The sequence below is a fragment of the Pan troglodytes genome, chromosome X, assembly GCF_028858775.2.
Source record: "Pan troglodytes isolate AG18354 chromosome X, NHGRI_mPanTro3-v2.0_pri, whole genome shotgun sequence".
NCBI classification, from domain to species: domain Eukaryota; kingdom Metazoa; phylum Chordata; class Mammalia; order Primates; family Hominidae; genus Pan; species Pan troglodytes.
Window position 1 is genome coordinate 147953631 of NC_072421.2, and position 13017 is coordinate 147966647.

Here is a 13017-nt window from a genome sequence, read left to right on the forward strand (position 1 = left end):
TTTCTCTCTTTAATATTATGTTTATTGATACAAATATTTGTACATCTTTATGCGGTACATATGATATTTTGTTAAATGCATAGACTGTGAAAGTATCAAGTTAGGGTACTTGGGGTGTCCATAATCGCTAATATTTATCATTTCTATGTGTTGGGAACATTGCAAGTCCTCTCTCCTAGCTATTTTGAAATATACAATACATTGTTGTTAGCTATGGTCACCATATACTCTGCTATCAAACTGTCTTCAGTATTATTGATTTTTATTATTATTTTCTTCCTTCTGCTTGCTTTGGGTTTATTTTATTCTTATTCTTGTAGGTTCCTTAAGTGGAAGCTTATATTATTAATTTTAGATTTTCCCTCATTTCTAACACAAAAATTTAGTTTTATACATTATCATCTCAGCACAGCTTTACCTGTGTCCCACAAATTTTGATACATTGTATTTTCACTTTAATTCAGTTCAATGTAATTTTTATTTCTTTTAAGACCTCGTTAACCCGTGAATTTGTTTCAAAGTATGCTTTTTAATTTCTAAGTGTTTGTAGATTTTCAAGTTGTCTCTCTGTTATTGTTTTCCAATTTGATTCCATCACAGAGAAAACATCATTTATTATTTGAATTCTTTTAATATTTTGTGGATTGTTTTATCACCGAAAATATGTCTATATTGGTATATATTTCTTGGGTGTTTGAAGTAATGTAAATTATATTCTTTTCAGGTGGAGCAATCTATACATTTTATTTAGGCCTTATTGAAACCTGTTGTTGGGCTTTTATACATCTTGCTGATTTTCTGTGTAGTTGTTCTATCAGTTGTTGAGAGAGGGTGTTGAAGTCCCCATCTATAAAGGTGAATTTTTCTATTTCTCCGTTCAGTTCTAAAAATGTTTGCTTCCTATATTTGCAGGTCTTCTGTTTAAAGCATACACATTTAGAAGTACTATGTCTTGTTGGTGGATTGACACTTTCAGCATTATGTAATGTCCCTATCTGTCGCTGGTATTTTTTTCTTTTTTTGCTCTGAAGTCTACTTTATCTAATATCACTAGAGCCACCTCTGTTACTTTTTAAAATTAATATTTGCATGGTGTATCTTTTTCCATTATTTTACTTTCAGCCTTTCTAAATCATTATATCTGAGGTGAGCATCTTGCAACAGCATATCATTGGATCATGTTATCTTCTTTGCCAATCTCTGTCTTTTAATTGGTGTGTTTAGACCATTTTCATTTATTGTATTTATTGATAAATTAGTGCTTAGTTCTGCCAATTTATTTTTGTTTTCTGTTTGTTCTCTGGTTTTTTGTTTTTCTATTTTCTTTTTTCTGACTTCCTGTGGGTTACTCAAACAATGTTTAGAATTCCATTTGGTTCATGTATAGCATTTTTGAATCTATCTTTTTGTATAGCATTTTTAGGGATCACTCTAGGTATTACATTATATATATGCATAACTTAGAATAATCTACTGGTGTCAACATTTTGCCAGTTTCAGTGAAGTGTAGAAACCCTACCTCTCCTTTCACCCCTTTACTTTCCTCTATTTATAATGTAATTGTGTTAAATATTCCTTCCACATACATTTACAGACACATCAGACAATGTTATAATCGATGATTTAACCTTCAAACATAATTTGGAAAACTCAAGAGGAGAAGGAAAGTCCATTATATTTACCCATAACTTTTTCTCTTTCCATTGGTCTTTATTCCCTTCTAATGTTCAATATCCTTTCTTTTATCATTCCCTTTCCGCTTAGAGAATTTTCTTTAGATATTCTCTTTGTAGAGGCATATTGTTGACTAATTTTGTTAGTGTCTCTTGATCTGAGAATGTCTTGATCTCCCTTTCATATCTGAAGCATATTTTCACTGAGTATAGGGTTCTGGGTTGACAGTTCTCTTTATTCAGCATTTGAAAAATATTATGCTACTTCCTTCTGGAATCCATGGTTTATGAACAAAAATTCACTCTCATTCAAGTTATTTTTCTTCTATAGGTATCATTTCTCTTTCACTGTATTCAAGGCTTTTCTCTTCATGTTTCAGAAGTTTTGTTGTTACAGGTCTTGGAGTGGATTTCTTTATATTTATACTGTTTGAGGTTCACTCAGCTTCTTAAATTTCCAGATGTATGTCTTTTGTCAAATTTGGGGAGTTTTCAGCAATTATTTCTTTGAATACTTTTTTTTTTTGGTCTCATTCTCTTTCTCATCTCCTTCTGGAATTCCAGTGACATGAAAGTTAGATCTTTTGTTTGTAATTCTGTATGTCCCTGAGTCTATGTTTACTTTTTTTTCCAGGATATCTTCTCTCTGTTGTTCAGACTGATCATTTCTTTTTATTTTATTTTATTTTATTATACTTTAAGTTTTAGGGTACATGTGCACAATGTGCAGGTTAGTTACATATGTATACATGTGCCATGCTGGTGTGCTGCACCCATTAACTCGTCATTTAGCATTAGGTATATCTCCTAATGCTAACCCTCCCCCCTCCCCCCTCCCCCCACCCCACAACAGTCCCCAGAGTGTGATGTTTCTATTGTTCTATCTTAATTCTTTCCTCTGTTTTTACCATTCTCCTCTTGATTTGATTCACTGAATTTATTTCCATTATTGTATTTTTCATTTCTAAAATTTCCATTTGGTTCCTTTTTATATGTTCTGTTTCTCTGCTGAGAATTCTGATTACTTTGCTGAGACTTTCTATATTTTTTTCATTTGCTTCCAAGCATGGTTATAATTGTTGGTTGAAGCACTTTAATGATTACTGCTTTAAAATCCTTGTCAGGCAGTTCTGACATCTGTGTCATCTTGCTGTTGGCATCTGCCAATAATATTTTCCATTCCGTTTGATATCTTACTGGTTCTTGGTCTGACAAGTGCTTTGCTACTGAAACTTGGGCATTTTGGATATTGCATTATAAGACTGGATCTTATTTAAATTTTCTGTTTTAGCTGACTTCCTCTGACACTGCTCTGGCAGGGAAGGCGGGCACCATCTTATTCTTCATTGACATCAGGGAGGATGGAGCTCCTCATTACTGCTGGACAGGGGTGAGGATTCCAACTCCCTACTAGGCTTTTACTGATACTACTCTAGTGCGGATAGGGAAGGGCACCTCATTACTGCTATGTGGGGGTGGAGTCTAGGCTCCTCATTTGGCTTTTGTTGATGGAATATAATGGGACTGCATTTTCTTCTATGGTGTTTGGCTGGAGTAGAGCAGTTATTGTCTAAAAGTTTTCTGTCTTGCTAGGTTACCTCTTTCCTGGTCTTTTGGCTAGAAAGAGCAGGCTTTTGTTGGGGCTTCTTTGTTAGTGCCCATTGGCATTCTGGGTTTCTGGCTTCTTCAGCTCCAAGTCTGGTATATATGAGGCAGAAACAAAATCCAGAGAACTCGCCACTGCATCATTGCTCAGGTCCCAAGGTCCCTAACCAGTATACTTTTTTCTTTCCACCTTTTAATGTCTTATTATGTTTGTTTTATATATAATGCCAAGAGGTTTTAGTGATACTCAGTGAGAGAATGGGGAAAAGTACTTCTCCATATTTCCAGAGGCAGAGGTTTAGACTTGAGATTTTAGAGGCTGATGCTGTACTGCCAAGGAGGTTTATGGGAAGTAGAGCTGTCCTTATATATTAATGTCTTAGTGGAGGTCTTATTTCATGTCTACATCATGAAAAACAAAAAGAAATGAAACTTTACCTGGGTTTGCATATGTCTGCTTATCTGTCACTGGAGGAGTAGCCATGATCATAACCTGCTCAGTCAGTTTCCTTTACATCAGTGCACCAGGGTTTCATGAGCCCCCTTTCAATATCTGTTGCTCCCTTCCTGTGTCTGTCAGGCTTTGAACTGTTAGCTCACTTGGCTGTATCCTAACAGTGCCACAGTTGGTGGCTGCTTCTTCTATGAACCATAAGGCTTACTCTAGTAGAGCTGAAGAGGCCCTAAGCCATCACCTAATTTAGCCACCATGTTTTCATATAAGGAAATTGCATCTCAGAGAACAGAGGAAGTTTTCCTGGATCTCACTGCATATCACACAAAAGCAAATCCAGACGTAGGACCCAGATATCATGCTTGTAGGCCCAGTGTTATTTTAGTCACATGAAGCTGCTCCTCCATCCACCCCTCTACCTTCCAGTGAACTTTGTTCTTTCCTCTGGTCAAGGACTGTCATTTTATCCCAGCCAACTGTCTCACAAAAATGCCCCTCATTCTTGGGGGTGGGGGTGCTCAATGAGGGTGGTGGGTGGGAAGAAGGGAAAAGGAATGTGGCTGACTCCACACAAACCTGTCTTCAGAGTGAAAGTCTGTGATTCACGGGGTCAGTGGTCTCATCTTCATATCTGAAAGACAGTGTACTTTTTGTCTCCCTAAGCCCTGTGTCTAGGTCGTTTGGGAAACGCCTTGGAGAGTCAAGAATAAAATTGCAGGTCAAACAATGGATGACTGGAAAAGTCGGCTTGTAATCAAGAGCATGCTTCCCCATTTCGCCATGGTGGGAAATCGTCAGGAGCCCAGAAAGCTCCAGGAATCGGTCAGACAATGGGCCATGGGGGGAGGGGGGTATTGAATGCTTCTAATCTTAAACTTGAACGTAAGATGTGTTATTGAAATTTTCTGTGCAAACTTGGTGGCAGGGATCCAACTCAAAATATAAGGAATTCAAATGTGATCTAGAAGAGATCTAGGAGATGAGCTGATCCCACCCCTTGTGGGTTTCTAGAAGAGCTGGAAATATAGTCTAAGGTTCCATATAGCCTCCCAGTCTAGTAGTGATCACTGCATTGCACCCATTCAATAAGAAAAATGAGGAAGGATGAGAGAGGGAAGATGAGCTTACTTTTTCTCTTAATAGAAGCCAGTCAGAATGGCAAACACTAGATATATTGCATGAGCTTCCTAGTATGACTGAGAACAAAAAGCTAGTGAGTAGGGCACAGAGAGGTCTTCCCATTCAACTTTCTGGCCCTGTTGTCCTTTTAAAAACTCATCTGACACACTTCTACTTTCCTCCCTGGGAACTCAGACATCATCCAAGTGTTCTGAACCTCAGGATTAGGGATTCCAGTGGTAGTTCTAGGAGCAGGATGATGATAGAAGGGACTATGAGAGCCATTGACTAGTTTAATTTGACAATAAAAGCCTGCAACACCACCAATCTACCAAGATTAGCTCTGTTAGCAGGAATTGCAGCAAACACAATAGCTGTTATCTCAGGGTATTAGGGCCACAGAGGAGTGGCTTGCTTAATCTCTGGAATTAATAGAGCAGAGAGGAAATGGCTCTTATAGAGCCGTGGGTCGGCTTCCTTCCTTTTCATAGAACTGGAAGCCCTGGGCTCTGAGGTAATGCCATTTCACATAACTAGAGGGCCTGTCTTCTCCAATTCCCAGGGCAATCCACTTTCAGCAAGTCAGCTTTCAATTTATTTTAAAATTCTGATATGTGCACAGATGTGGATGGAGGTGATTGAAATCTTGTTTTCTCTTTGTTTCCTCATTGTCAACCACCAACAATGTTTTGAGAATGTGCTATCAAGTTGAGCATGTAGACATTTACAAAACTGTTTACTGCAGTCCCCAGCTCTCACAGAGATTGCAGTCAGGTGGGATGGCAGAGATGGAGACATTACTTGGCCAGCAGCCTGTCCAAATTGCCAGGCCTTAGGCCTCTTCTAGAAAGAAATCTCTAACCTCCATCCTAATTACCCTTTATATTTCATGCTTCTCTTTTATGATCAACAATTGAGTCAGTAAAGAAAAACCTGATAATGCTCCCAGAGTCCGTGATCAGTTTTAGCATGACTTTAAATTTCTCTTTTATTTCCCACTTGTTTCCATTCACTTGGGCCAAATTGTAGGAGAAAGGGTTGATGGACTGTGGATGCAGGGGTCCTCTTCCCCTTCTCCCCAACTCCATCAACACTCTTAAAAAGTGTGGCCAGTAAGTAACTGCTTTGGTTTTGATCAGTGTACAGTTGAATGCACAGATTCCAGTGGGGGTTGTCCTTAGAATAGGTCCTTGGAGTGGCCATCTGTGCATTTACTCTGGAAAAGTTGTCATTGCTTACGTCATTTCCGGGCTTGGCTTCTCTTTGCAGATGGCATTTAGAGCCCTTTGTAAGCTTTGCCAAAAATTCACATTCATTGCTTTAGAGTCATACTTTGGATTTGATCAAGATCAGCCCTCTGCCTCCTCTATGCCACACCTTGTTCTCTGAAAGAGTTCTCTGTTGGTTCTGAGTGGCTTGACTCTTTCTAAAACTTCAAGCTGTCCTAGAAGACCAAGAATTCACCCCAGTTGAGGAGAACAAAGAATTTTAAAAATTTGCCTCAGCCTCCAAAAGCAACTCTCTCAGATGGTCTTCTTCACAGTTGAAACAGCATTGGATGACATTGAGAGAGCCCACTCCTTTGGCTGGACGTGACAGGTGCTGCTGTACGGTATCCCTGTAGCCTCAGAAAGGTACCCAGTGCTAATATGAAACTCTGCTGCACATGCTGAGGATCTCAGCATCTGGGTGCTTGTGAACTGAGGTTGACCAAATAAAAGCAGAATGGCCTGTGAGTCCACCAAGAAACCTGCTGTCCAAACAAGTTATTGTAAGGCCTGGAAGGTGAGTGGCCAAAGCAGGTCCTTTGCAAAAGCTGGGCTTGCATTTCCAGGGTGTAGCCTTAGCTGGATCTCAGATGTTTCCCTTGTTTGCTCTCCTTCTGACACTTAATAACACCCAGGGATGACACCCTGAACCCTAGTCCCAGGAAACCATGTGCATCTGGAAGCACGTTTCTTGCACCACTCTCCCTCATCCTGAAAGCATCGCTAACAGAGATTTGCTTCAGGCATTCAGCTTAACTGGTTCTCTTGTTCTTTCCCAGAAAACAAACAAACAAACAAAAAACATGTTTCAAATCAATCTTGAAATAAAATGATATCAGTCCCAGAGGAGAGTTCTCTTTTAGCAGTCCTTGAATTTACATGGAAATAATTGTGAGCTCCCTTGAAGGAAAACGTGCATCTCACGTAACAGTTGTTCTTGGCCTAAGACTAGGGCTCAGAACACCTGGGTTCTAGTCTTGCAGCTACTCCTCACTAGCTATGGGGCTTTGTCTATCCTTTGTTCTCCCTGAGAACAAAGTTCAAATGAACGAAAAGTAAGAATAACCACCTTTAATTCAGCATTGACTAGGTGCTAGGCACTTTACTAAGCATTTTTGGGGCATTATCTCCTGTAATCCTCATGATAACCCTGGGAAGAAGAAGCTATTATATCTCCAGGAAACCGAGACTCAGAGAGATTAAGCAATTTGACCAAAGTCACAGATATAAGAAGTGGCAAACTCAGAGGCCAATGTCATCACCACTATACTCTAATGCACGTTGAAAACTACAAAATGCTGAATACATATCAGGCAGGGGCCATCACCATAAGAAATCTCAGTAATGCAAGTACCTTTTCAGCATCTGTTCATTCATTTAATAGTGTGACTGGTTAATGACTCTGGCGATCTGGGGAACAGAAGAGTTTGACCTTTTGAACATTTGGGCATCTACCCAAGGTTAATAAGGCATCCAGTCTCTGCAGTTAGTGTATGGAGTTTTAACAGGAGGCAGAACATTTTGTCCTTCCCTTTGAAGTTAAGATCACGATTCTTTCCCTAGATCCCTAGATCAGTAGGGCAAAGGATTGCTAGTGTGAGAATTTAAAAGGCATTAGTACTCCAATTTGAGAGTGCTCCAGACCCTTCATGGAGTTGAGACTCAGTGCGCATGTCACATGCCATCTCTGTCTCAGTCCATACCCCACCATAAGTGGCAAAGATTCCTCCAGCTCGGAGCAGGTACCTATTCCCTTCATAAGGCAGCTCCTAGACAAAATGAGGGTGCAAAGGGCATGAAATGTTCAGTTGGAGGAGGAAGGGGACACAGTACTTTTTGCACATCTTCTGTGTTCAGCCATTTAATATTAAGAAGCGACTCACTCTATAGATTACAATGGGATGCCGTGCCCAGTATTTCTTCTGAGCTTCCCAACCAGTCAGTGGTTGGGCAGGGTGGGGGGATTATTATTCTCCTTCTTTATGGATAAAGAGAATAACGTTTGAGAAATTCAGTGACTTTCAGGAGGATGGCCATCCAGAAGGTGGGGTGCTACATCAAGGGTCCACATTTGGATGGCCCCAAGGGCAGTGTGCTTTCCATCTACAATACGACGAAAAACAACCCCTCAGCCCATATCTTTCTCACCTCTAAATGCAAGTAGGGCTGAAGACGGGGGAGAGAGGAGCCCTCAGTGTAACAGCGTATGTGGACATTTGGATGGCTACAAAAATACTGGCCTCATTCTATCCATCCGTTGTGTTTATGTGACGGGGTTCAAGATTTGCGCCCATCAGCTTTGGAGGCATATACTTCTTGCAGAAAAGTGCTGGACTCAGGAAGGAGTCCTCAGACTCAATTCAGGGTTGGAACAAGCTCTTTGTGAGATTTTGAGCAGGTTTCTTTCTTCTTGAGGTCAGAGGGCATGGGTATGAGCTCTAAGGGCCTGTCTATCTCTGGCCTCCTGCCACATTTCCAGGGTCCCTTCTGTGTGCCTGGCCCTGTGCTCGATCTTGAGCCCCAGGAATTCATAGTCTAGGAGCAAATTATTCCCAGGCTTCCTCCACTGGGAACAAATTTATCTTACTCTGTAGTTCTCGGTGAAACCTGGAGGCAAGTGTTTGAGCGTCTCTCTTGTGCAAGGTACTTTGTGCACATTCGCTCATTTGCTTCTGTGTCACAGAGATTGATATTTCCACTTCCCCAGGGTGGAGACTGAGGCTCAGAAAGGATGGAGACTTTCCCAATGTCACACAGGCAGGAAGTTGTAGATCTCAAACTCAGGTGCCCTGCCTCCAAAGCTCTTCCTACTCCCATTCCCAGATTAGGAGCTCAGGTATTTCCAGGGCCTTCTGCAGGCCAGGCACTGTTCTCAGTGCCTTTCATTCCAGTGGCAGAGACAGCCCATAAACAGGTAAAGAGTAGAAGCAAACTTACTTCATTCTGGTAGCTCTCTGGGACGTTCTGACCAGCGTTGTCCACTGCCAAGCCTGGCAGAAAGCTAGGCTGCTTTAAAACCCTATGCAGGGGCAGCCAGCTGGGAACAGAGTGAGTTGTCGAAACAGCTCCCTTAGAAGCCTCAAGAGAAAACCCAGATTTACAGCTTTGAGTCTTTGCCAGCAGCCCCTGCTTCATGCAGGCTGAAGGCGCGGCACAGGTGCAAATCTGGCCCCAAGAGAGGGGAGCTCATGTTTATGGGTCCCCTTCCAAGACCCAGGTGATCCTAGGGGCTAGTTAATCTAGAGGCAACTGTCCCTGCCACTTACTGATAACTTGCATGAGCCTCTGGGCCTCAGTATCCACATCAGTAAAGTAGGGTTAATAACTCTGCTCTTTGCCTGCGTCAGGGTTTCTGGGATGGTGATGAACAAGGTGTGGTTGTGCACATGTTCCAAACCACACAGGGCATGATCCTAAACCACACACTGCTGTGAGCACTTTTTTTTTAATGATCAGAGGTTGGCATTGGCTCAGAGGTTTTTTGCCATCAGAAGGGTGATGGAAAATGTGTGTCCTGACCCCTGAGGATGCCACAGTCTCATCAGCAGCCCCACTACACTGAGGAGACCTGAATCTGTAATGTAGCTGTGAGCATTCTGGGTCAAGGGCTGCAGTGTGTATGCGCCTTTCTACTTTGGGGATCCTCCCCATGGAGCACGCAGCTGTTCGCTCCCTTTGCTCCCTCCTCCTTCTTCTGCAGTAAGGGCTCTTTCCTGTTCCAGACACCCAACTGGGGTGAGAAGCCAGGCAGAGGCCTTGCCTTCACACAGACCTTTTTTCGCAAGAACTGAGCACTGCTCAGCTTGCAGGACACCACTGGGCTTGGCATCTGGGTCCTGCCTGGGTAGCCTGGCTTGGTAAACCAGTGACCTGCAAATCACAGTCTGTTTGAAGGGAGAGTGCTGGTGAGGGGAGCTCCATTTTTCAGCTGGTTTATGCAGGCACCTGGGAGCATGACACTGCCTATTTCTGAACTTTTAGGAGCCCATGCTGGCCTCATCTGCATTCCTGCCTAGCTCTTTCCCACAGTTTCCTTGACATAAGGCCCAAGGTAACAGGTTTCTGGAGGTGGAACTGCCCCAGGAAGGAGAGGGATGCTGTTGGACTCCAGGACAGAGTTGAGGCTCAGAAGTGTGCACATTTCTAGGGAGTATGCAGACCCAGGGGCCAGCCCTGTGGGTGTGGGCCTGGAGTTCCTCAAACTCTGGGCTGGCCTGTGTAGGCTGAGGCCTCTTGCTTTTACTGAGAATCCACAGCTGGAAAGCCCAATGTTTCTCTTTTTACAGATAGATATTTGGGTTATAAGCTACCCCTGGAGTGCTGCATTCCAGACTTCTGGGGAGGAGGGACATGAGCTTCTAAGATTTGGGCAACAAATTTTGATTTCCGCAGTTGATATAGAATAATTTGTTGGAAACCTTCCTCCTCCCCTTTTGCTTTTCCTTTCCCTCCCCTTCCTTCCTGCCTTTCCCTTCTCCTCCTCATCTCCCTCCTACCTTCTCACCAGATCTCCAACCCCTAAATTCCAAAGTTAGAAAGGCAAGCATCAGCCACAGGGAAGTGGATTTGACCACTGGGCACTCAAACCCAAGGCGCAGGCATGTCTCTGCTGTCATTGCCTCCCTCTCTCTTGCTCCGGGCCCCCTCAGCACAGGCCTGTCTTTGTCTGCCTCCCTCCAGTGCTGCAGGCTTCCATCACCCTCTCAAGTCCCCATCCAGAGGCAGGGCTGGCATAGGTGCTCGCTTGCTCACTCACTGCCCTGACCCTGAGAGCTCCTGCTTCTATGCCCCTAGAGCTGTGGCTGAGTATATGGCACATAGTAAATGCTCAGTAAGATGCAGCTGCTGTTCATCTTGGCCAGAAGTCCCTTAGAAATCATCTAGGCCACCCACATTGCTGGACACAAGAGAAGGCCAGTGTCATACAGAGGGGAAGGGGTGCATCTAAAAAGTCATTGTCTCTAGGCCTTACACAGGAAATGGGAAAATAACAGAGTTATTTGCAGAGTACCATTTTCTCCAACGGTTCATTCACATCCGCAGATGCCAGCTGAGCCCTGTCACGAGGCTTTGGGGTTACCAAGATGAATAGGAAACTACCTGGCCTTCAGAGAGTTATGTGGTGGAGGTGGGAAATGCATAGACCTAACATGGCAGCCTCAAGGTTGGCCATAGCACCTAGGATGGTGATGGAAAGGGTAGAAGGTGAGACTGTATTATCATAGAGACCCTTGAGGGCCTGAGGGTGGAGGGTGTGCTTTAATCCAGTAGCCCATGCAAATTGTTCAACAATGTACAAGACTATAAGAACAAGGCCCAAGGGTATCCTAGAGGGGATGATATTTCTCTCCTCTCTTTTTTTTTTTTTATTATACTTTAAGTTTTAGGGTACATGTGCACATTGTGCAGGTTAGTTACATATGTATACATGTGCCATGCTGGTGCACTGCACCCACTAACTCGTCATCTAACATTAGGTATATCTCCCAATGCTATCCCTCCCCCCTCCCCCCACCCCACAACAGTCCCCAGAATGTGATGTTCCCCTTCCCGTGTCCATGTGATCTCATTGTTCAATTCCCACCTATGAGTGAGAATATGCGGTGTTTGGTTTTTTGTTCTTGCGATAGTTTACTGAGAATGATGATTTCCAATTTCATCCATGTCCCTACAAAGGACTGGAAGCTTCGGAGCACCTGAGAACGGGCGCACAATGAGAAGTGAAACAACTTTTGGGACTGCTGGATCACTTGCACGGTTTAGAAATGGTCACCTTACTTGCACTACGGAAGAAATCTTTACGTTTTTCTGCTCCAGAAAGGTTGCCTACCCACTCTTCTGTGAATAATGGGCCTACATGGCCCCCTGCAATGTGAGGAGGGCAACTTGGAAAGAACTTATTTCCCTCCAAGAAGATGCTCAGTTCATGCTCTAGGTCAGAGGTTGGCAAACTACAGCCTGTGAGCTAAATCCAGCCCACGGGCTGTTTTTGTAAATAAACTTTTATTAGCACACAGTCACGCCCAGTCATTAACATATTGTCTACTACACAGAGCTTCAACAGAGACCACATGGCCTGCGAAGCCCAAGACATTTACTACCTGGGCCATCACAGAAGAAGTTTGCCAACACTTGGTCTGTATCACTGGGCATTTGGTTCATTTGTTTACCCTAACAAATGGTACCCATTTCAGGTAGAATTACAGGCCCTCATGTGGCCACGTGTTTAGCTTCCCCTCCTGTGCCAAAGCTGGCCCCAACTCCACACTCCCAATTCCACCCTTCTCAAAAGTTCTTGCCCCTAAAAGTGTTTCTTTTCCTTCCATTTCTCCTCCCATCAGCATCCAGAGAGATCTTTTTCAAAGAGATGAAGCCAATCCTTCCTCTGCTTAAGTCCCCCGATGGCTTCCCTACAAACAAAATACAATCCAATCCCTTTCCCATAGCCTGCAAGACCCTCTGCAAATTCACGACTACTTCCCTGGTGCATTGTGTGACAGGCACCCTGGCTGCCTGCCCGTCACTGGAACAGTCCAAAAGCCCCACCCCAGGGCCTTCCCACTTGCTGCCCTCCTGCCTGGGATGCTCTGCCCCCAGTCCTTCTCCTGGCCTGCTCAGAGCCACCTGCCATTCTATCACATCACTATTTTTTCAGTCTTTGAAAGAATACTGCACACACTCTTAACTTGTTCTTGTTGTTCACTTATCGTTTGTCCTACTAGAATTCCAGCTCCTTCTCTCTGGTTCCCCACTTCTCTCCCTGGCCTGTGCTCATTCTAATGGAGGTGTCAGTTCTGGGCCCCCTAGGCAGCCCTGCCTGCCCTTTACTGTCATATGACTTCATCTCTATAGTGGAGGGGAGCCCAGTGCCACTCTGTAGGTGCTTCTTTCCTAGAAT

The 13017-nt window shown here is 43.5% G+C and overlaps 1 protein-coding gene across 17 annotated transcripts in view; it reads left to right on the plus strand.

Annotated features, from left to right (window-relative positions):
- Positions 1-13017, plus strand: part of MAMLD1 (mastermind like domain containing 1) — a 153692-nt gene that overhangs the window by 80603 nt on the left and 60072 nt on the right. For 15 of the 17 annotated variants that reach the window (XM_063804287.1, XM_063804289.1, XM_063804293.1 and 12 more), the window contains one exon: positions 4396-4554. The exons of the other annotated variants lie outside the window; for them this stretch is intronic. In XM_063804287.1, the coding sequence (XP_063660357.1) occupies positions 4459-4554 (96 nt within the window). In that variant the 5' untranslated portion in view covers positions 4396-4458. The remainder of the gene's footprint in view (positions 1-4395; positions 4555-13017) is intronic. 17 annotated transcript variants of the gene reach the window in all.